This window comes from Nannospalax galili, unplaced genomic scaffold (genome assembly GCF_000622305.1).
Source record: "Nannospalax galili isolate Female #2095 unplaced genomic scaffold, S.galili_v1.0 scaffold35, whole genome shotgun sequence".
NCBI classification, from domain to species: Eukaryota; Metazoa; Chordata; class Mammalia; order Rodentia; family Spalacidae; genus Nannospalax; species Nannospalax galili.
This window is the reverse complement of record NW_008336449.1, coordinates 651,966-676,056: the sequence shown is the minus strand read 5'-3', so window position 1 is coordinate 676,056 and position 24,091 is coordinate 651,966. Positions and strand designations below refer to the sequence as shown.

Genomic DNA, 24,091 nt, shown 5'->3' with positions numbered 1-24,091 from the left:
TTATTATTTCTATTTTATGTGTATGAGTGTATTGCCTGCATGTGTGTAAGTCCATTTCTGTTGTGCAGTGCCTGCAGAGGTCAGAAGAAGAACTGGAATTACAGATGGTTGTTAGCTGCCAAGTGGGTGCCGAGACTCCAACTGGGTCCTCTGCAAGAGCAGTCAGTGCTGTTAACCACTGAGCCATCTCTCCAGCCCTTTATTATTCTTTTTAAAGATTTTATTTTATTTATTTATTTTTTTTGGTCTTTTTGAGACAGGGTCTCCCTGTAGCCCCAGCTGTCCTGGAACTCACTATGTAGACCAGGCTGGCCTTGAACTCACAGAGATCCGCCTGCCTCTGCCTCCCAAGTGCTGGGATTAAAGGAGTGTGCCACCACACCCGGCTTATTTTTTATTTTATGTGTATGAATGCTTTTCATGTATGTATGTAAGTGCACCACCTGCATGCCTGGTGCCCGTGAAGGCCAGAAGAGGGCATTGGATCCCCTACAATTGGAGTTAAGGACAAATCTTAGCCACCAAGTGGGAGCTGGGAACTGAACCTGGGTCCTCTGGAAGAACAGTTGGTACTCAACCATGGAGCTGTCTCTCCCGTCCCACCCAACATTTCTGATTTTAAAAATCTTTTATTTCCCTGCTCATTGCTGTCTTCCTTTGTATGGTTTTTTGGAAGACATCTTCAAGTTGATTTTCCAAGATTTTTGTTGAGATTTTGTTTTTACACTACACTTTTTATTTATAAGGGCTCTGTTCTAGATTCTGAAGGTTTCTTTTCATATGGTTCCAATGTGTATTTCAGACTCTTTCCAACCTAGTTACAGATTTCCTGTGTCTCTGTTTTCTTCTGGTTCCCCAGGTTCCAATTTGGGTGGTCTCTGTTAGTATGTGTGAGGCTGGCCTACAACCCTTGAGGCAGGACAGCTGGGGCTCTGCTGACAGAGACACATCCTCAATTTTGCTGTGGGGGTCTCACCATAAACTCCACTTCAGCATGGAGCCTGCTAGAGTTTGGATGTGGGGTCTGTGTGCTGGAATCGTGGACTCTCAGTGTGGCTGTGCTGAGGTGTGGAACTTTCGGAGGTACACCGGCTGAGAGGCACTGGTGCTAAGTTATTCATAAGTTGAGGCTACCCCATGCACTTGGCCCTTTCTGCACATGGTCTTTCTGCTTTTCTGTTTCATGGTGTAGTCATGGAAACACTCAATAGAAGTCAAATGGTGGGGCTGGTAGAGCTTACACTTTCAGACTCCAAAATGGAGCCAAATAAACCTTTTTTAAAGTTTCTAGCTTTGGCCTGTCCTCAGCTTCTACCCCTCATAAGGCCTCCTGGAGATCCTGTTTTCAGCTTGGTTGTTCTGGAGAACTGGCCTCTTGCCCCTGAGCCCTTCAGGCTCTGCAGGTACCTTGACTTTTTCTTACATTTGTAGTTTCTGAACTCACTGCCTGACCTGCTTCTGAGTCTTCAGCCCCCCAACAGCTGTCACTGTCATTTATGATCTTCTCAGAATTTTTTCTTCATTTTCAAGCAGAGAGGCAATAGATTCTTGTTTTAAATCAGCATTTTAAAACTGTAAGTCCTTGGGACTGGAGAGATGGTTCAGCAGTTAGGAGCACTGACTGCTCTTGCAGAGGACCTAGGTTCAAGTCTCAGCACTCACATGGCGGCTATGAACCATCCTTAACTCCAGTTCCAGGGGAATCCGAAGCCCTCTTCTGACCTCCGCAGCATTGCATGACATGGGTGCACTCACATACATGCAGGCAATACACTCATACACACAAAATAAAAATAATAAAATATTAAAAAAGCAAACAAACGAAAAACCCTGTAAGTCCTCTTTTTAAAATAAAGTATCTGCTGAGGCATAACTGACTTCTAGTAAGGTACACAAATAGGTATCTATGTAGCTGTGAACTCACCATCAAGATCTCAATATAGAATATTCCAACACCCCAAAGCCTCCCCAATCCACCATTGGATCTATTTTCTTCAACACAGTGCATGTCTGGGACATCCATCCCCATGACTGTGAGTAACCGTGCTTGGTCTTTATGACTGTGAGTAACCGTGCGTGGTGTTTTACTGCTCTACTCTAAATGCAATAGCACCTCTATTCTACTGCTGAGGACATGTGGGATCCTTTGTCTCTAGAGTTAACTTTGTCAATCTTGACTGGGTGTGGTGGCACACACCTTTAATCCTAGCGCTCAGGAGGCAGAGTTCCAGATCAGTCAATCAAGTATATTCCATGAGAGTCTCTACCACAAAGATAAAGAAATAGAATTGGCTTTTATAAATTTACGAGTGATTTTGCTAGATCTACTTTTTTTTTAAAATTTAAATTCCACATGTTCTCACTTTATTTTAATATTTTATTTATTATTTTTATTTTATGTGTATGAATGTATTGCCTGCATGTATGTGAGTGCACCTGTGTCATGAAATGCCTTGGAGGTCAGAAGAGGGCCAGATTCCCTCGGAACTGGAGTTAAGGACAGTTTGTAGCCACCATATGGGTGCTGGGAATCGAACCCGGGTCCTCTGCAAGAGCAGTCAGTGCTCTTAACCGCTGAGCCATCTCTCCAGCCCCAAGATCTACTTTTTAAAATATTTTATTTATTATTTTTATTTTATGTGTATACGTGTATTGCTTGCATGTACGTAAGTGCACCCCTGTTGTGCAATGGCCTCGGAGGACAGTAGAGGATGTTGGATCCCCTGGAACTAGAGCTATGGACAGTTGTTAGCTGCCACATGGGTGCTGGGATTTGAACCTGGATCTTCTGCAAGAACAGCCAGTGTTCTTAACTACTGAGCCATCTCTCTAGCCCCTATATTTTTTGGGGGGGGTCTTTTTTGAGACAGGGTCTCCCAGTAGCCCCAGCTGGCCTGGAACTCATTATGTAGATCAGGCTAGCTTTGAACTCACAGAGATTCGCCTGCCTCTGCCTCCTGAGTGCTGGGATTAAAGGCATGTGCCACCACGCCCGGCTAGCCCCAACTTTTTAATTCTAATAGTTTATCCATAATTTTCTTTCCTACAAATAAAATCATATCTTCTGAAAAAAGGGAGTCTTTCTTTCTTTCTTTCTTTCTTTCTTCTTCCTTCCTTCCTTCCTTCCTTCCTTCCTTCCTTCCTTCCTTCCTTCCTTCTTTCTTTCTTTATTTGAGACAGGGTCTCACTATATAGCCCCAGCTGATCTGGAACTCATTATGTAGACCAGACTGGCTTCAAACTCCATCTGTGTCCTGAGTGCTGGGACTAAAGAAGTGTACCACCATGCCTGGCATGAGCTGTTTCTTTGCACCCAATCTTAACATTTTATATTTACCTCCTTGCCTCCCTGTACCAGAATGGGTTCCCAGTCCATTCCTGGGTGCAAGCAGTAGTAATGGCCATCTTTTTTTTTTTTTTTTTTTTTACCATCACAGATGCTTCTAAAAAAAATAGGACCAAACTTGCCCTTTGGCCAGAAACAACAGGGAAGCCAGATACATTATGAGTAGAGACAGTTTTCAGACATGGGAAAATATGAAGCTCATAACAGTTTCTAACCATGGTGGGACAGGACTCCAGCACCTGCCTCTTCCTCTACCTTGAAGAGCTGCCTGCTGCAGTGCAGGGAAGGGGCCCAGAGCTCCTTGGGCATTCTGCAGGATGGAATACCAGGGATGACAGGTCTGCAGAGGGTTCCCTCAAGAATTCACTTGAGTATCAACCAGCACACTCATGTGAGGAAACTGTCCAAAGCCAGGAAAGAACCACACAAAAAGATCAAAGGGAGAAATCAATCTTCCAAATAATGGGGATACTGTGTCCTCAGGGCCAGTATTTAGAAAATTTTCATAATTTTCAGGGCATCAATTGCAAAACCAAGAAGGCTCTTGCCTCAGAAATGAGGATAGTTGATCTTAGATTCAATAATCTATGAGCTCTTCTCATAGTAAATAAAGCTTAAAGGATAGATCAGAAAGAACCAAACTACTTCAAGCTACTTAAATACACACAGGAACAAAGCTCAAGAAATTTTCTAGAGAAATAAATAATCAAAGCAAAAGAATGTCGTTGGTCTCAGCACTCTGGAGGCAGAGGCAGGTGGGTCTCTGTGAGTTCCAGGCCAGATTGGTCTACACAGTCAGATCCTGTCTCCTAAAAACAAACAAATAAACAAACAAACAAACAAACCACCCAAACCAGAGCAAAGACTTCCACAGCAAACTGTCTACATTAGTGCAGTAGTGGCACTTTTATCTTCGGGGTGATCAACAGCTATCTAATTGGACTTAAAGCCCACTCAATGAGAGCAAATTCAGGTGTGGTACTGTATAGCCAAATACACATGGTTGCAGAGGTCACAGAGTCTAGAGAAAACCCTATATCTGTCACATTCCTAGATATAATTTCTTAACATATGTTAAACATGAATCTTTATATTTATAGACAAGTATACCTGTCATCACTCATCAAAGAAGTTTCTTTTACAACAGATGGAGACTATTACAGCAGTCCACAACTGGTCAAACACAAAGAATAAGTGTGTGTGAGATGCCCAGCTCCAAGTGACACATCTACAGTGGAACCTCTACACCTAAGGTTCATGGAACATGGTGGACCAGGGTAAAGAGACTACTAATGAGTCTCTCAACTCTCACCAGCGAAGCTTGCTTATTTATATTTATTTATTTATTTATTTTGGTCTTTTTTGAGACAGGGTCTCCCTGTAGCCCCAGCTGTCCTGGAACTCACTATGTAGGCCAGGCTGGCCTTGAACTCACAGAGATCCGCCTGCCTCTGCCTCCCAAGTGCTGGATTAAAGGAGTGTGCCACCATACCCGGCCATTTTTAATGTTTTTTAAAGTTGGACAAAAGATTTGAACAGTCACCTTGCCAAAGAAGATGAACAGGTAGAAATAAGTATTAGGGAATTACAAATTAAGACAAGACACTACTGCACACCCATTAAAATGGCAGAAATCCCAAGTATTAATAACATCAGGAGCTCTAACTTATTTCAAAAGAGATTGTGTAGGATTGGTATGACTTTATCCCTAATCCCATTTCTTTACACAGTACTCTCCAGGTTACCTAGTTTCTTTTAAAGAAGCTTTGCTTGTTCATCTTCCATCTCCATTTTGGAATCCCTGGATTTCACATTATAGGACAGACTTGACTCCTGAAATTTGTCCTCTGACCTCTGCATGTGGACTATGGTATGTGCACGTGCACACTCAAACACACATCAAATAAATAAACGTTGAAAAAAATTTTAAGAGCTGGGGAGATGACTCAGTGGATAAAGCACTTGCCAGGAAAACCTGACAATCTGAGTTCTATCCCCAGAACTTGCATATAGGTGGTAGGAGAGAATCAGCTCCACAGAGTTGTCTCTGACCTCCATGTGTATGCCATGAAACATGCATTCACACACACACACACACACACACACACACACACACAGACACCAACAATAAAAATAGTAAATAAAATTGAATTTTTTACTGTATTCTTTACGTGTATAAATGCTTTGCTTGCATGCATGTAACTGTACCACATGCTTTGCAATGCCCATGTGTGTGTGTGAATGCATGTTTCATAATCTCTTTAATGTGTTAGTTGACTTGATGGCTTATGCTTTGTTCAGTACAAAAATATAACTGTCAAGTACATTTTTCATGAACTATATTGGTCTTTAATTTTTCTTTAACATATTATTTGAGTTTTAGGGCTCAGTTTAAGCTGGCTGAATGAAGAAAATTGGGATGTGTTCTTTCTATATTCTGTAATACATAAAATTGGTATGATTTTTTTGCCCACTAAATGTTTGAAAGAATTCATCAGTGAAGCCACCTATGCCTGAGGTCTAGAACTTTGTCACAGACAAAAGTTTAAAATGTGTACTCAGTTTATGTAACAGACAGGACTACTCAACATTCCTCTTTTTTCCTAGCACTGGTTTTGTTAAATTGTGTTGTAGGGATTTGGTCTCATCTAAACTGTCAAGTACATTCTCACTAAGTTGCAAAGGACAACTACATCACTATTTCAGCATCTTTTGTGGGTCCCCTTGCCAATCCTGCACTGGTAGTTTGACTGTTGTCTTTTTTTTGGGGGGAGGGGTCTTTTTGAGACAGGATCTCTCTGTATCCCCAGCTGGCCTGGAACTCAATATGTGGACCAGACTGGACTTGAACTCACAGTGATCCACCTGCCTCCGCCTCCCGAGTGCTGGGATTAAAGGCATTCTTTCTTTCTTAGCAATCTGGACCTGAACCAATTACTTCCTTGGGTATTGCAGAAAGTGACTACTGTCTTGTCCCCTTTTCATGCTTTAGCTGGGCACTCCGTAAAGAGCGTTCTTCCTCTGAGTACCACCATGGGTTTAAAAACTCAAAGCACTGTTACTTTGATGCTCAGTCTTCTCCAGAATCCTTGTTTCCCTTACTGGTAACCAGTATTTAGAAACCAAGATCTGGTTGCTAGGCACACCCAGTCACTGGATATCCTCGCAATAAGGCTTTCAGAGCACAAAGCTAGGAAAAAATGTTGTCATTATTTTAGACAAATATCTGAAATTAAGTCTATCCCCACAGGCTCTTCTTACACTCCAGCTTCACAGATATACAGCCCTTCTCTCCACATGAGGCTCTGGTTCCAGCTGATGCCCCCATTCCCTCACTAGTTCTGTGTTTTCTGTCAGTTTGTTTAATGCTATAAGTTAGCAGTGGCAGCTGTCTGTCCTCACCTGGCCCAGCATGCTCTGTGTGCCTCAGATCAGGGCAGGGGCGGGGGTCATGGGTCAGGAACAGTGCCTCATTCTCAGGAAGGAGAAACTCAGAAGCGACAGTGACCACATACCAACCCCGGGGAGGAGAGGCAGAGAAAACACATCCAGGGCGGTCTGGCACCAAGGCCAACTTCCTGTCTGTCAAGTGAGATGCTGCACAGGTTTGAGGCAGGTGCCCAGCCACTTGCTGCCTGATCAAGGGCAGGCATGGCACTTCATACCTGCGTGCTACTCACCCCAGGCCTGCAACCAGAATATAGATTCTCCAGATGCGGCAGCCCTTAGGGGACCCTTCAAGCTCCCTCCCCTATACATCCTCACTCAGGCACACAGCCGTACCCACACATTCACACTACACAGACACATACGCACACAGTTACACATTTATTCAGGCATACACACTACACAGACACATGAATACTCATACATGTGCATACACACAAATAAATATTCACACACCCACATTGGCACATAGATAAAGGCATACCCTCACACAGGCACACACTGGCACATGTGCATACACTCAGGTACATATTCACATACACACTCACACCACACAGATACACGTACCTACTCACACATGTGCAGACACTCAGGTACACACTGACATGTATATACATTCAGGTACATAGTCACACAGACAGGTACTCACTTTCACTATACACCTACACAGACACACATACCACACAGAGACACGCATGTACTTACTAACATCAGAACATGTCCATATTAACACACTGGCACACACTCTTGCACTGCACATGTGCTCACTCACATATGCACACATTCATGTACACAATATACTCACACATATAATGACTGAATCCACACAGGCACCCTGTCAGCTTGTTGAATGGTGGACTCCATATACCAGGTACTAGAGAAAACTTTATGAGAGGAGTGAATGAATGGACAGCTTCAGGGCTATCAACAGGCCAGCCCCATTCAGCAGTATTTGTGGGGTTGGGGCTTGCTCTGCCTCACACTCATTCCTCAAAGCAGCTGGCTTGCTATTTGTGGTGGCCCTGATGGAGATGAGGAGCCCAAAGCAAGAGCTTCCAGGGGTCTGCTGCTCCCATCTTGGGCTCCTGGAAGATTACTCTGCATCAGCTGCCAGGACCTTATGGGACTTACCTGGCAACATCCCTGATGTTAAAGCCAGGCTGGCACCAGGAGTCCATAAGGGCCAGCAGCTTCCTCTGGAGCTCTGGGAAGCCAGCCACGTAGCATTCAACAAGGTTCATCTTGCCCTGGAGCAACAGTGGGGTGCTCATCTGTAGGGGAACAGAAACTCAGGCTCACAGCCAGGACCACAGCTCCACCTCCCACCCAGAGCATGAGGAATGAAAAGGCCCGTGTGGCTCCTTACAACCTGTTCCCAAGCAGTGGCCAGAAGTATGTGAGGACCCTGGGCAAGTGTACAAAAGCTGGTCATATGGCCATCCGAGCCCAGACTCAGTGCCTGACCTTAAACATTCACTTGTGCATATGTGGGCCTTGTCCCTATGCTGATGTTTCCAGAGTCTTATCCTTGGCGCTTGCTGTGATTCCTATCATCCCAAGACCAAGGACTGGAGGCTCCAAGAGGTTCAGGTGCCATCAGCTGTGCTCACCAAGCTGGGTAAAAGCAGGACCAAGATAACACATAGTTGCCTTAGCAGTTGCCCTGGTGGTCAAGTTGAGATATCTTCTTGAGGCATGTGGAACATGGAACACACCAAGGGGCTCCTGGGGAAGCCCTGAAAGAGCCTTGGGTTGTGGCCCTGGGACCCACCAACTACTTCCCAGGTATAAGACCCTGCTGGGCATGGTGGCCCACACCTTCAATCCCAGCAGCACTCAGAAGCAGAGGCAGGCTGATCTCTGTGAGTTCAAGGCCAGCCTGGCCTACATAGTGAGTTCCAGGACAGCTGGGGCTACAGGGAGACCCTGTCTCAAAAAGACCAAAAAACAAAAACAAAACAAAACAAAACAAAAAACCCCAAATCAAAATCCAAACAAACAAAAACCATATCTCAACAGATCCCCTTCCACGGGTCCTGCAGAAGAGTCCTGTGTTTGCATCCTCATGCCCACAGATACCCACGCCAGGCTTCTTAGAGCCCAGATGGGACTGAGCAAAGGGCCAATGTTCAGGCTGAGTCCCAGTCTTTGGCCCCAGCTCCTGCAGTGCTCGAGCTGCACCCACAAGGCAAGGCCCTGCTGGATGTACTGTCTTCCTGTAGCAGTAGGACAGGTGGGGCAGGCCCTACAACATCCTCAGTTATAGCCAATCTGTGTGGGTAGACATAATGGCTTCTAAAACTATGTCATCTGCCCTGAGATTCCCAGTGAGACAAGTGATCGTCTCCTCTGACCCATGAAGAATAGGGACATGTAGCAGGCCTCAAGATGGAGGCTACAGAGGTACAGGGACCAAGTGTCCAGTGAAGTGCCTATTCTAGGGCAGGGATGGCTGCAGCTCTGGACCTAACAGCCCTCAGGCCAGCTCACCCTGAATTTCCAGAGCTTCAGGTAATTGGATTAGGGCACCAGCACAACTATGCCTGGTTGGGACTGCCCTACAACAGGAAGACAGCCTAGTGGCCTCTGTACTCTTATACTGAAGCCCCCGATCACTGCACTAGCCAGCACTCCCTGGCCTCTTCTCAGGTCTTGTCCTCCCCATTCTGGGCCTTGGAGGAAGCCTGGCCTGAGAAACCCTCCCTGCCCCCACCAAGCCCTATTTCTGGAGACCTGGGCTTTATCCAAGTCTGAACCTAAATGATTTGCATGAGAAAGACATTTACCTTTTCAATATCCAGCTCAGGCTGCAGCTTCAACTTCATGCCCAACACGATTGCCTGGCAACACACAGGGAGTGATTACACGTGCCTGGGAGTGGGGGCACAGTGCCACAGGGGGTCCCACTCTTTGTTCTGACACTGGTCACCAGAGACATAGCCAAGGACCTTCCTATTTTCGGTAATGGGGCTGCTGGCCTGAGGCACTGGGAATCCATGAGTCTCATGGCAGGAGTCCCCTATAACCAACCTAGCTTTTGGGGGTGAGACAGGTGGCAGGAGAAACTTAACCATCTATCCTGGCCCCCAGAGTTCTGCTTAGGGCTTGCAAGGGTCAAGAAATGGGGACAAGAGGCCCACACTGACCTATGCACAGCTGCCCCATCCTGCCTCAGAGCATCTACCTGGTCCAGAAGGCTAGCATAGCCAGTCCTGGGTGCACATGGTAGAAGAACCGGGGTATACCAGATGCCCTTGAGGCATAGAAAGAGGGACATCAGCTTCCTGGGGGCCTTGGACCCTCTGAACTCTATCCACTACAGATATGGCACTCCACACATGTGCCAAAGCCAGTCACAGTGGGGGAACCAGAGGGGAGAGTCAGATACGAGGCCCTTGGTCAGAGACATTCACAGCCTGAGCAGATTCTGATGGAGAGTGGATGCAGCTGAGAGGCAGCTCCCCAAAACCTGCTGCACCGCTAAGACCTTCCCACCACTGGACAGAGCACATGCTGGCCCTGAGCACCCGCACGTACCACGGCCTGAACTACTATTAATACTTTCCATATATCGTGCTCCCATTATGAGCAAAAATAACCACCAAAAGCTGCAGCAAAGCTACCCAGCACCCCGCCCCCAGAGCTCAGAGAGCCCAAAATAGCGGCCTGGGAAAGGCTTGGCGGCATCCAGCCCAGGGGGTGTGGGCCAGGGCCTTCCCTGCGTGCTCTGACCCGGCGCCTCTACAGCTGGCTCTTGTCCAGGAGGTTTGGTCTCACCAGGCCTCATGGGGCATAGGGCGTGGGAGGGTCTCTGGGCAGGGGGAAGATATACTTGGTATGGAGAGGAATAAAGGACACAAAGAGGGTCTTCAGGACTTGAAGGGGTTTGGAGAGGGATGCAGGGGCCACCAGGTGATACCTCTAGCTTCACACAAGGGTCTTGGTGTCTTTAGGATCAGATTCCCCCCTTAGAAATGGCACAATCCCAAGGAAACGGGTGTATATCTAGCATTCTACATGTCATATTCAAACCATGGCTACTTAGAACCCCCAAGACCCCTACCCTGGGCTTGACCTGGGCTTCATCAGGAACAGGGGGAGCTAAGAACTGGGCTGCTTTCCTTCCATTTTTGGGTTGAAGCTCTCTGTCAGTGACAGGGAGAGAGGAGGCTGGGTGGGATGGTGAGGAGCAATGCATTAGGGGCCTGGGGCTGTCCATTTCTTCTGCACCGGCTAGTGTTCCAGCAATGTTCTGGATGACCCTTCTTCCTCAGCCCTGGGGCTAATGGGGCCCAATCGATAACTGACTGGAGACAGCAGAACCAGGGTGGGCTGTGCTTCCCAGGTGTGCAGCTCAAGTCTCATCTGCTAGGTGGACTAAGACATTGGTTAACCAGTAGCACCCAGGGGGGTTGAGGTGTCAGCTCCTCCTTTCTCTATGGGTCACTAGGAGCAGAGAACAACTGGGCTGTAGCTTTCCATCTGCCTGGCAAGATCTCTCCATGCACCTAGGCTGCCCTCTGGTGGCCAGGTGGCCTGGGTGTGTGCTGCAGGGGTATGGGAGGGTGTTGGGAGGAGGAGGTGTTTTTGCAGGCAGGGCTAGCACAAAGGAAGAGCTTGCCCAGTCCTATTCAGCCACTGCCAGGTGCCCTTGCTGGCCTGGAGGTAGGCAACAGAACCATTTCCTCAAGGAAGCCCCCTAGCTTGACCCTAGTTTGGGCTTCTGAGCTGTCACTGTGATATTAGCCTAGGATAGGTCTCTCACCATTTCTCTCTCTCTCTCTCTCTTTTTTGTGTTTTTGAGACAGTGTCTCCCTGTAGCCCCAGCTGGCCTAGAACTCACTATGTAGACCAGGCTGGCCTCGAACTCACAGAGATCTGTTTGTGTCTGCCTCCTGAGTGCTGGGACTAAAGGCGTGTGCCACCATGTCTGGCAAGTCTCTGGCCTTTTCTGCTGAATCTTCTCTGATGTCATGATAGACCCATACTTGGTCATGTAGAAGACTTGTTAGGCCCAGGAGTGCAGGAAGACCACCTTCCTGCACAGGGAGAAGGCATGGTGGAAACTGGTGAGGGGCCTGGATACTGACTCCACAGGAAGAAAAGCTCAGGATTGGGCTGAGGAGAGATGGGGGCCAATAAAACCCTCTGTGCACCAAGTATACCCCTGCTGCCCAGGAGGAAGACACAGCAGGGCAGTCTAGCTTGCTAGATCAGGGGAGAACTGAGGAAATCTTTGGTCAGATAGGGCCAGGGACAACGGCTTTCAAGAAAACAATCAAGAAAATCCAGAGGGGCCAGGGCGGCAGCCTCTGGAAGAGTGTCCTGTCTCCCTAGGCCCCCCACTCAGAAGGGCAGGAGGGCTGGGCAGGTGCCCAGGCTGGCTGAGGCCCAGATTGCATGGCCTAAGACCCCAATGCCAGCCTAGCCTCCCACCTTTGTATGGGCCTGGAGCCAAAAGTTTTTTTTTTTAAAGTAAAGCTATCTTTTTACCTTGATAAGCTGTTTAAAAAATGTAAATAAAATAACTCAGCAGACAAAAGCGGGCATTCATTCTGCCCAGAGCCAGCCGCTGCCCTCAACATGAAATATCGCAGCACATTGAGTCGTGAGTCCCTGCTAATCCAGGCGGACAGGCCTGAATGGGGCCCCTTTCGATGGTGCGGCGGTGGGCAGCGGAGCATGCACCGCCTGCCGGGCGGCCCCGCTTGGGGACAATGGCTTTTCTTCCCAGAAGGGGCCTGTGAGGGACAAGAGCCCCCTTTGTGTAGGATGCCTGCCTTGGAGCGCAAGAGAGCCACATTCAGCGGCCCCAGACACTCTTTGAAAGGCTCGAGTGTAACAGAAGACTCCCGAAACATTAGCCTGCCTTCTGCCTCCCTGCACTCTCCCCAGGCACAACCACCATTCAGCTTTGAGAATGGCCTTGCACCACATGAGCGGCCAGTCTTCAATCCCACATTGTTCCTGGGCACATAGCCAGGTTCCTCAGTGACCTTTACTACGCTTGAGAAGAAGTGTGGGCAGGTGTGACAGGAGATGAAGCCATGTGGGTTCAGGTGCTGCCAATACATGGGCCTACTTCTCAGGGCCAGGCAAGATCTAGGAGGCCTAGGTGGCTCCTGGTGCCCAACATCTAAACTCCAATAAGAGTAGTGGCTCAGGGAACACTGTCTCTGAAGTGCACTCATCTCTGGGTCTTAGCAGCACTGAGGTGGAGGTGATATCTGGAATGGTAGCCTTGCTCCACACCATAGGTATACCATGGGTTGTACCCCACTTTAGGTACCTCTAGCCACAATCTGGGGTCTGCACATCTTGGGCTGCCAGGGAGCTAAGGGTACCACTGCAGTTTCATCAGTGGCTGGGAGCCTCCCACCAATCTCCAGTGACTCATGCAGACCTAGCCCTGGAACCCTGAGTATGGGACTTCAGGATGGGGTGTCCCTCTTATAACTTTCTGGACTTATATCAAAGATAGTGGTCACTAAGGAGACTCGTAACCCATGATGTCAAAGCTCACAAGTTCTTATACAGGGACTGCTGACCCAGGGATTACAGGGAAGAATGCACTAGATAATGTGTCTGTAACCAAGAGCTCTCATAGCCCCTCCTCTGGTCCTTCAAGTGTTTCTGCCTGGGGAGCTGGCTGCTATGCTCAGTCCAAGCCTGTGCCCACAGCAGGCCAATAGGCAAACAGATGGATCAATCAATTGACAAAAGGGCAAAGGAGAAGAGGGTGGTATGCCAGGCCAGGTAGGTGGTTTTGCTGCACAGCACAAATACTGCTGTTGGAACTCAATGGTATGACTGGACCATCACAGTATGCGAGAATACCAGGCATCCTCAGCAGGGCTCCTCTGAGTCAGCATGGGGAGACCTACATTCTGACACTTAGCTCAAGTAGTGTAAGGGGTACCTGGCACCCTGTTCCTGAGGCCCCTACACCCTGGGAGACCCACATCCCCATAGAGCCCCAAAGGGAAGTTGCACCCATCTGGCTTCTGCTTACCCCACTGAATACATGCACTGAGAGGTGGAAGGAAGTCCCACTTCTTGAAGGTCACCAGAAGTTTGGAGAGTCACTTACTTCTTTGAATCTGCCCTTATGGTAGAGGTGGTGGATATGAGCCAGGAGGGAGCTGGTGTCTGTGTCCTGTAGCTGGAAGATACTGACCAGGGGCTCTACCAGACTGGAGGGGCTTTCAGTGAGGACTTCAATGGCAATGGTCTGCAACTGGGTCAGCATCGGGCTGTGCTAGAATACCAGAGACCCAGCCTTCAGTGAGGTGCTGCCCTGTGGCCAGGTGGTTGTGGTGCTTCGCTTGTACAGAGGCTTAGAGTTAGGCCTAGCCTGGACTGAAAGCTCAGCACTAAGTGGAAGGTGGCAGGAAGGTGAGCAGGCTAGGTCTAGTCTCTGCACATGGCTTCCAGGAGGCTGAAGGTCAAGCTCACAGGTAGAGCCTTGGCCGGGGCCTGTCAGCCGTATCTACCCTGGGCAAGTTCAGTGGGCTACAGAAGTCTGGTCAGCTAGGGCAAGAAGTCCAGCATGCTGGGTATGGGGCAAAGGGTCACCATTCACTGGCTCACCTGGACTGACTGTGGATGGGGCTGTGTTTGCAGCCAACACTGTAGCTCACGGGCCACCCAGGCCTCTAGAGAGGGGCCTTTTCCCTTCCAGGCCCGGCTGCCCTCCAGCATGTCCAGCAGGCTGCCCAGAGGGTCATCCAGTTCAGCAAACCCCCGCCAGGCTTCCTCCCAGAGCTGCAGAGACAAAACCTCATTGTCACTTTGTCTCCTCCTCAGAGGCCCCTTGTAGCCTCGCCTCCAGCACAGAGGTTTTAAAAATTAACCTGTTCAGAAGGTGACTGTCTCTACTCTCCATCCACGCCTCCCTGTGACTTTTCATGCCACTGAGAGTCCTTTCTGGTCTGCTGCACCCCAAGGCCACTGTCCCTGGTCATTGTCTGCACTAATTATCCCATAAAGACAGAAGCTTGTTCTGGGCCAAAGGACTACGCTTGCCTGAGGGGTAGTAATGGCCACAGTCACAGATTCACAAATGACTGCGTGTCAGCCATACCTGGACCTGCAATGACCCAGTCCAACAAAGCAGGAGAGCACCTAACCTGAGCTGACCTGAGCTGCCTGCACTGACCTGTCTACCCAACCACATGTTTGAGAATCAGGAGCTGAAACAAGAGTGACAAGGTGTCCCCGGGGCCCCTGACGTCCATGGCTTCCATTTATTGTATTTAAGAACCAACAAATGTTTATAGCAGCAGCGTGGTCTTATACAGCAGGGTTTGTGCTGCCAGCTTGTGCTGTACAGTCAGCCCAGGCTGTGCCTTATCAGTGTAGCTGCTGACTGCAAGATTACTCTGAGCATTGGCAGCTTCTGGTGGCTCATTCTTCAGTTAGAATTGTAAGATTTGCAATGTAAACAAGTTCACAGAGATGGCACTGTTCTACACCTTACCAGAAGCCTAAGGCCATGGTGTGTGAGAACAAGAACGAGTTCCCTGAGACCGTGGGAACTTGCCAGACAGGTCTAGAGAGGATGTCAATGCTTCCAAGACAGGAGCAGCAGCCAATTTCTCCTCTGAGAGGTCTGGGGCCACTAGCAGGGGCCTGTACACTACAGCTGAGCAGTGCCAGGGAGGGTTTGACTCTGCTCTCCAGGAAGTGGGAAGAAAGACGGTAAAGCTGAGGGGTAGCTGCCATTTTCTTGCTCATGAGAAGGAAAACTCCACAAAGACACTGTTCTGGCATGTCCAGCCCTTGCTACTATTCATGTTCAAACCTGTCCACACTCCAAAAATATCAATGCTGAATGTCCAAAGGGCAAAGTGCCTCTATGCTGAGGCACTGGGAATAAATTTGATCAAATTTTCCTCATGTCCCAGCTTTAGGAGGACAGTCCCAGAAAATATATGTTTTGTCCTTGTGTGGTTTCACCCAATGTGGAGGTGAGCTGTCCCCCCAGCTGGGACTCAGGCTTTCCGCTTATACCCCAAAGAAGGCTCAGAACAGCTGGAGGCAGGGGCAGCAAGACAATACTGACAAGAAGACAATGGTAGCCAGTACTACCTGGGGCCCTAGGCCACAGAGAGCAAGTGGTCTCATATTCCATCCCAGGCCAAGCCATGGCCCCTATGATGAGGAGCTCTTGGCCTATGGGCAAGTCACTCAGAACACAAGGGAGGAGAACTGGTAGAAGGGAGGCTGTTCTAATACCCTGGAGCAGAAATAGCTTAGCATGGCTCCTAAAACCACTGTGGAAGGGCTATGCCCCCAACCCCCAGCTCAGAAGTCTCCTTACTTTGTTCTAGTGAGACACCCATAGCCCCCCCCTCCCCCAGTGACTCCTCAGGGCCCCACTGGTAGCCAAGTCTGGCCCACAGGTTTGCTGGCCCACAGAAAGGCACCTTGAATGAAACCTGGGCCTGGTGTCACTGCCTGGATTTCCAGGTTTGTTATCTATGGCCTCTCTCACCTCTCAGGACTTGGCCAGGTCTGGAAATCTTGTCTGGGAAAGCATTTCTTCATCTGGATTCCCAGTGTCACCTGCCTCTGCCTGAGCACACCATCCCTAGGCAAAGCCTAATCTGTACAGCAGCAAGGCCAGGCAGCTCAGGGGCCAGAGGACTCTCCACACATATGAGGCAGTCTGTACTCAGCATAGGGGTCACACACCACTCTGGGGAAGGTAGCTCCCAGTGCCCAAGGAAGGAAAAACACTTTCACAGGCATCCACAAGGCTTTAACATAACTTTTAAATCACTATGATCTTGACAACAAAGTGGACTTTAGGGAGCATCTGGCAATGCTCCCACATTGATACCTGCAATGGCTGCTGAATACCAAGAAAGAAAATCTGTCAAGATCAGGTGAGTGTGAAAAAGACCCTAAGGCTGTCTGGAGGGGCTGACCCACAGGGGTAGTACACAAAGATGAACAGATGGATCCTCCAAAGGATGTCCTCAGAGAAAGGGCTGGTCAGAGCAGGAGGGCAGTTTGTCTGTCCACCTGGACTCTAGGAATCAAAGGAAGCCATACTGAGCTCAGGTCCTGTCATATGAACATGGAATGCTGTTTGTACACGGGGTCCTGGAAGTCATCTGTCGTGATGGTTATATGTCTAGGCCTGAAGACTGACAAGCTGTGTGGGTGAGCTCTGGAAACATAGTACCTGGCAAAAGGAAACAGACACCAAAGTTTCTCAGCATGTGGCTGTATCTACATGAAGCATCCAGAACAGGGAAATCCACAGTCAGAGGTATATTGGTGGTTGTGAAATCTGGTGGTGGTGGTATTCTTAATGGAGATGGGCTTTTTGGAGGGCCCATGTATTTTGAAACTAAAAGAGGTGATAGTTGCACAATATTGTGTTAAATGCTATTGAATCACTTTTTTAATTGCTTCATGTTTAAAAATATTTTATATAATAAAATACAGCAAAAGTTTTTCTTCAAAGGTAAAACTGTGTACTTTTTTTTTCTGAGACAAGATCTCATATATTCATATATTCCAGGTTGATCTCAAAGTCACTATGTGGCTGAGGATGACCTTGAACTTCTGATACTCCTACCTCCACCTGCTGAGTGCTGGGCCACTAGGCTGAGGATCAATTCATAAATGCTAGGCAAATGGTTCTACCAATGGAGCTACATCCCCAGCCTTCAAAATATATACTGTTATGCTCCTGGCTCTCAGGATGATTTAATCAGTCTTCAACTCAACAGCTCACTACAGTGGAGGCTGACTTGACCCTTGGCTCTCCAGTTTTAGTCATTTGCGAAAGCTAAATCAAACTACAAAGGTACATAAAGCAAACAAGTGAGTGGAGGCCAAGCTCAGGCATGGATTCGTCTACATGTGACTTCAGCTGCCCTTGATTGCACTTCCTGTTGGGTCAACACACCCATGTTAGGACCTGGAACCATAATGAACCAATCAAATTATATTCTAAGTGGTGACAGGTAGGTTGAGAAGATGAACTCAATGAACAAGCATTGGTGCAGACAATGGCCAATCAGCTCTGCAATTACACTCCTGTTTACTGTGGAGCCATGTGATCTGCATTAATGCAATCATGTTATAAATTAGACAGTGAATTCTGAAGTAGACTGGGGAGAGAGAAGAGGAACAGCACTGCCTTTACCCTTCGCCTGGCAACCCTGCTTAGGCACATCACCCCACAAATCAGCCAGCGTAGGTGCAGCCTCATCACCCACAGCAACCGAATCATCCCTTCATACTATGTGCATTTCACTCCAGTTAAAATATAATTAAAATCATCAACAGCGTAATCTTGTTTATTAGCACATATACCCTCCACTACCCTTGTCCTCCTTTCCCCGCATGCTAGTCCCCTTCCTCTTCCTAAGTAGACCCCTTCCATTTTCATGACATATATAAATATATACGAATATGTATTTTAAAATCTAGATTCCACATACAAGAGAAAACATAATAGTCTCTTTCTGAGCCTGGCTTATTTGGCCTAACACAACACGCTCCAGTCCCACCCATTTTTCTACAAACGACATAATTTCTTTTTATGGCTTTAATAAAGCTCCACTGCTCATGTGTACTGCATTTTCTTTATCCATTCCTCTGCTGGTGATACCTAGGCTGGTTCTATATCCTGGCTATCGTGGAGATGCTGCAGTAAACATGGATGTGCCAGTGTCTCTGTGCTAAACTGACTTAGAGTTCTTTGGGTATGTATCCAGGGGTAGCGTAGCTGGATCATACGGTAGTTCGACTTTTAGTTTTTGAGGAACCTCTATTAGATCACAGACTGCCCTCCTCAGAAGCTCTGGTCTATGTCCTGCAAGGTAACAGGAATTCTTAACAAATATGCCCCCTTAGCTCTATTGCTCAGCTCACTGGAGCAAAGAATTCTTGTGTTTACCCTGAAACTGTCTCTGAGCTATGACCAGGCTCCCCACCCTCTGGGGAAATAGGCATTTGGACATCCTTTCTGGCTACATCACTCCCTCCTTAAAAAGGAGTTCATAGACAGCAACTCAATTCTTCTCGGGCATCAGTCACACACTGTTCACTGTACACCTGCTGCCGGGTCTGAGTCCAAAAAGGCCTGTTTTCTTTCTTGATTGTTATTCTGACTTGGGTGAGATAGAATCTTTTTTTTTTTTTTTTTTGGTCTTTTTGAGGCAGGGTCTCCCTGTAGCCCCAGCTGTCCTGGAACTCACTATGTAGACCAGGTTGGCCTCAAACTCACAAAGATCCACCTGCCTCTGCCTCCCAAGTGCTGGGATTAAAGGAGTGCGCCACCACACCTGGAGAAATAGAATCTTAATACAGTTTTGATTTGTATTTCCTGGATGGCCATTTTTTTATATTTTATTTATTATTTTATGTGTATGAGTGTATTGCCTGCATGTATGTGAGTGCACCCATGTCGTGCAATGCTGCAGATGTCAGAAGAGGGCTTCGGATTCCCCTGGAACTGGAGTTAAGGACGGTTCGTAGCTGCCATGTGGGTGCTGGGAATCAAACCCAGTTCTCTGCAAGACCAATCAGTGCTCTTAACTGCTGAGCCATCTCTCTAGCTCCTTATTGGCCATTTTAAAAAAGATCTTTATTATTTTTAAATTATGTGTATATGCGTTGGTGTGTGTGATTGTGCATATAAATGCAGGTGTCCACTGAGTTCAGAGGTGTTGTGATTCCCTGGAACTTTGACTTCCAGACAGTTGTGAGCCACCCAACACGGTCCTCTGCAAGTCCTCTGCAAGAGAAGTACCTGTTTTTAACCACTGAGCCTTCTCTCCAGCCCCTTATTGGCCATTTGTAGTCTCTTGAGAATTGTGTGTTCAACTAATTTAGTCATTTATTGATTTAATTTAAATTTCTTTTTTTTGGTCTTTTTGAAGCAGGGTCTCCCTGCAGCCCCAGCTGTCCTGGAACTCACTATGTAGACCAGCCTGGCCTTGAACTCACAGAGATCCTCCTGCCTCTGCCTCCCAAGTGCTGGGATTAAAGGCATGAGCCACCACACCCGGACTTATTATTTTTATTTTATGTGTACGAGTGTATTGTCTGCATGTATGTGATTGCACCCGTGTCATGCAACGCTGTGGAGGTCAGAAGAGGGCTTTGGATTCCCCTGGAACTGGAGTTAAGGACGGTTGTTTGCCACCATGTGGGTGCTGGGAACTAAACCTGGGTCCTCTGCAAGAGCAGCCAGTGCTCTTAAGCACTGACTCATCTCTCCAACCCAAATTTTGCTTAATTTTTTTCAGCTCTTTCTAGATTTTAGGTATTAATCCCCTGCCAGGTATAAAGTTGCGAACGATTTCCTTCTGTCCATTGGACTGCCCTTTGCTCTGTTTTCTGTGCTGTAAAGCAGCTTTTTAATTTCATGTAATCTTATTTGTCAATTCTTGCTATTATTTCCAGGGCAGCTTGGAGTCTTTTGCAAAAAGTCTTTGCTTATGCCTACATCTTGAAGTGTTTTCTTCTATCAGTTTCGGGTTTCACACTAGACCAACCTTGTTTTGAATAAACCTAATATGATGTGCCTTCATCTGTGTTCATCTTTTCTGACTTCATCCTGCCTCCCCCAGCCCCTGGAACCTGTGCAGCTAATCTCTTCCCAGTCCTGCTTTCACAGACCTTCCCAGCCATTTCATTCTGTACCAGCAGCCTCCATGCTGGCCCCAGCCTGGACCTCGCACACTGGAGTTCTGAACAGTTCAGCTCCTGTCCTTGACATGACTGCCTCAGTGTAAAGTTAAAGGTCCCTTGGGACCCTGGCTCGGTGACCTTGACCAACCAACCCCTCCTGTCCTCCCTGCCCACAGGCCATGGGCAGTCACCCTCCTTCACACACTGTTCTTTATTCCATATCTGATGACCAACAGAGACACTGCTGACCCTGGAGCTCCCCATGCGGGTGACTGGCTAGCTACCTTCACGTGACTTAGATCCTGTATATGTTGCCAGGAGGCCCTGAGCCCTGAGGTCAAGTGCCATCAGACACACCCGGGGACTTGTTAAAACTCAGACCTTTCCTGACTCTAGCAGCCAACAGGGAGCAATCAGATGCTCCTAGGAGATGATGCCACACCAGGAATCCTGGTGAACTGCAATTTCTACCATTGCCCATACTCTGAGGAACACCACAGACTAACCAAACACCATATCTTCACATTGTTTTGCCTGGCTCCTACTCAAGCTCCAGCTCCTCTTCTTCCAACTCCCGTCAGAATGCAACTGCCCTAACACTGACCCTAACAATGACCCTGAACACAACCTTAACCCTAACCCTCTACCCACTCCTACTAACATGCAAAATACTGTGACCTCTACTCCAACACCCTCCATCTCAGGGGGAAAGCCATAGGGATTCTGTTCATATGCCAGTTCTACTCTGCTTATATGGCACTGTCTCCCAGGAATTCTTTCCCTCCTCCTTCTCAAGGCTCTGGTCCACCCGAGAACTGACCATCCCACATTACCTGTCGGGAGCTGCTAATCATTGAGCTGTGTCAAGCTTGTTTACTGAGTGTGTATTATGCACACCAGTATCTAATCTGCCTTATCAGGAGGAATATGTTTATATGGAGAGCCTCACAACACCTGACCTTGAGGCAATAGTGGAAGCCTTTGATCTGACCGCTCCCTGACCCTCAGATACAGGTGGGGAAAAACAGCAGTTGTAACAAATTGAGTTCTTCTGTATAAAAAGGCAGAACTGAAATAAATCGGAGCTGCAGTATTCACTGTGAGCCCTCCCAAGCAGCATCTTTTCTGTCTCCTTTCCTTTCTTTCAATCCTCACTCCCCCTTTCAGGTACTGTCCGTCTTGGCCGGCTGGCACCGGCAATTACCCCAGCCCCATGTGTACTTCACACTCCACACCTTGCAGGTCCTAATGCTCGGTCTGTTCCAAGCAGCATCCTGTGTGACACTGTGCCTGTCTCACATGGTCTGGCACCTGTGGGACAGCCTTGCTTTCTGACAGCAGCCCCCCACCCCGCCCTCCACTGTTCTCCTTTCTCCTTCTACCACCACCTTCAGTTGGTCACACATCTTGCTCTACGATTGGTCAGGCTGATTCATCACCAACTTTTGGTCATTGAAGAGGTGCCCCCCCATCCCTGCTTTGGACCCTGGGCAGCATGCTGCTCTTTTTTTCTTGTATGCACCAAGACACTCTCTGGTACATAAAGCATGAACAGGAAGTCTGTACCAATTATCGTGGAGCTAAGCCTTCCTAGCACTTGGATAACTGATCACAGAGCAAGTCCTCCTTTAACAAAGTGAAGATACCTTCATAGTGCACAGGAAACACAGATAACTGACAGAAAGGCACAAGACACAGCCCTGTTTAGGACAAAGAGTCAAGACACTGTAACAAAACTTGGAAAATAAAGGAACAAAAACCTGCATGTAAAGTCTGCACTTTAGGGTGTGTGGCCATCTGGTTAGGACTGTCACCCCACTGATCAGGCTGATTTACTAACCTGAGACAGGAGGACACAGAATCAACAGTGAGCGAAGGTGGCAGAGAGATCCCCTAGCACAGAACCCACTGTAGATCGCGAAATTTGTGAAGGGGAGCAGCATGAACAAGCAGATACAGGTAAAATGTGGACTTCCTGAGAACACCATGAAGAACCTCCTCATGAAGTATGCCAGCCCAGGAAGAAGGGAAGACAAAATGCATGCCTGCTCCACTAACAGCCTCAAAAGCTCAGGGCTGCCTCTTCTAACACTGCCCCTTCCCAGCCCCACCTTGCAAATCCCTTTGCTGAAGACTTCCTGCCTTGAATGCCTGCCTCAGTGTCTTCTAGTAGAAATGAGAGGGTGGGTCTTAACACCTGAAGCCTCTTGTGGGCCCCGGCCCAGCCAGCTCTAGTAGCTATTGTGTCCTCCCCCAGGGCAGTGGCTGTCTGGCTAGTTTCCACCTTCACAGCCAACTCTGTTGGGAAGGACTAGTCCTGTAGCAGTGATGGGACAAGTGAGTAGGGCCGTTTTGCTGACACACATACCCACTTACCTGCTGTAGGTCCCATGTGGACCACAGCTCCCGTAGGGCCTGTAGGAACAGCAAGGGATCTTGGCCTATGGAGAAAAGATAAGAGCCATGATGGAGAGGAGCAGAGACCATGGTAGAGCCACTGGGGAAGTGCTTCCCCTACCACCAGCTCTGGGCCCTGGTGGGAACCTCCTGCAGAACACACAAAGCACATCTGATGATGCAATGATGTCTGTGGTGTCCACAGCCTCTATAAGAACATGACCTCTGTGCCTGCTCTGGCCAGATCTATAGACTGATAGTCTCAGGACTCACAGCTGGCTACCCAGCAAGGTTAGGTCTCCTATACTGACCCAGTCCTTAACAGGCTTCTGAGTAGGGCCCACCGTCTAGGCACAGCACTGTGGCAGAGCACTCCCTACTAACCTTACACCCCCTACCCCTCCAAACTCCATACAGGCACCAGCAAAGACAAAATGCTTGAGTTTTGTGTCAGAAAGCCAAGCCAATTTAATGATGCAAAGCCCTAAAAAAAAAAAAAAAAATCCACTTATGTCTATAATTTAGTAAATAACTTGGTAAACCAGGAACAGGGTGAAGGTCTTGAACAGGGCAACAGGAGCCTATAAAATAAAACACCCACAAATATGGAACTCAATGTTGGTACCCCATTGAATGAAACTGTAACCCCAAGCAGTACAGACAGCAAGAGAAAACCCTAAAGTCATCAAACTTGGAAAGAAAAAAAATGATATCCTGACAACAACAGATTTTTTGTTTTTGTCCTTTTCTGAGACAGCCCCAGGTGTCCTGGAACTCACTAGGTAGGCCAGGTTGGCCTTGAACTCAGAGATTCACCTGTCTCCTCCTCCTAAGTGCTGGGATTAAAAGCGTGGGCCATCACGCCTGGCAACAATTGATTTTATATAGAAAGCCAAAATAATCTATAATTAACTTAGAATTAAGCCAGGCGTGTTTTTTTGTCCTTTTCTGAGACAGCCCCAGGTGTCCTGGAACTCACTAGGTAGGCCAGGTTGGCCTTGAACTCAGAGATTCACCTGTCTCCTCCTCCTAAGTGCTGGGATTAAAAGCGTGGGCCATCACGCCTGGCAACAATTGATTTTATATAGAAAGCCAAAATAATCTATAATTAACTTAGAATTAAGCCAGGCGTGTTTAATCCCAGCACTTGGGAGACAGGCAGGCAGATCTCTGTGAGTTCAAGGGTGAGAGCAAGGCCAGCCTGATCTACATCGTGAGTTCTAGACCAGCTGGGGCTGCAGC

At 47.9% G+C, this 24,091-nt stretch overlaps 1 protein-coding gene across 1 annotated transcript in view; it reads right to left on the bottom strand.

The window, feature by feature from the left end:
• Exd3 (exonuclease 3'-5' domain containing 3) overlaps window positions 1–24,091 on the bottom strand; it is an 81,262-nt gene that overhangs the window by 35,603 nt on the left and 21,568 nt on the right. The window contains 5 exon segments of the mRNA XM_029562586.1: window positions 7,925–8,064; window positions 9,580–9,633; window positions 13,884–14,051; window positions 14,384–14,557; window positions 22,829–22,893. Of these exon segments, the coding sequence (XP_029418446.1) occupies window positions 7,925–8,064; window positions 9,580–9,633; window positions 13,884–14,051; window positions 14,384–14,557; window positions 22,829–22,893 (601 nt within the window).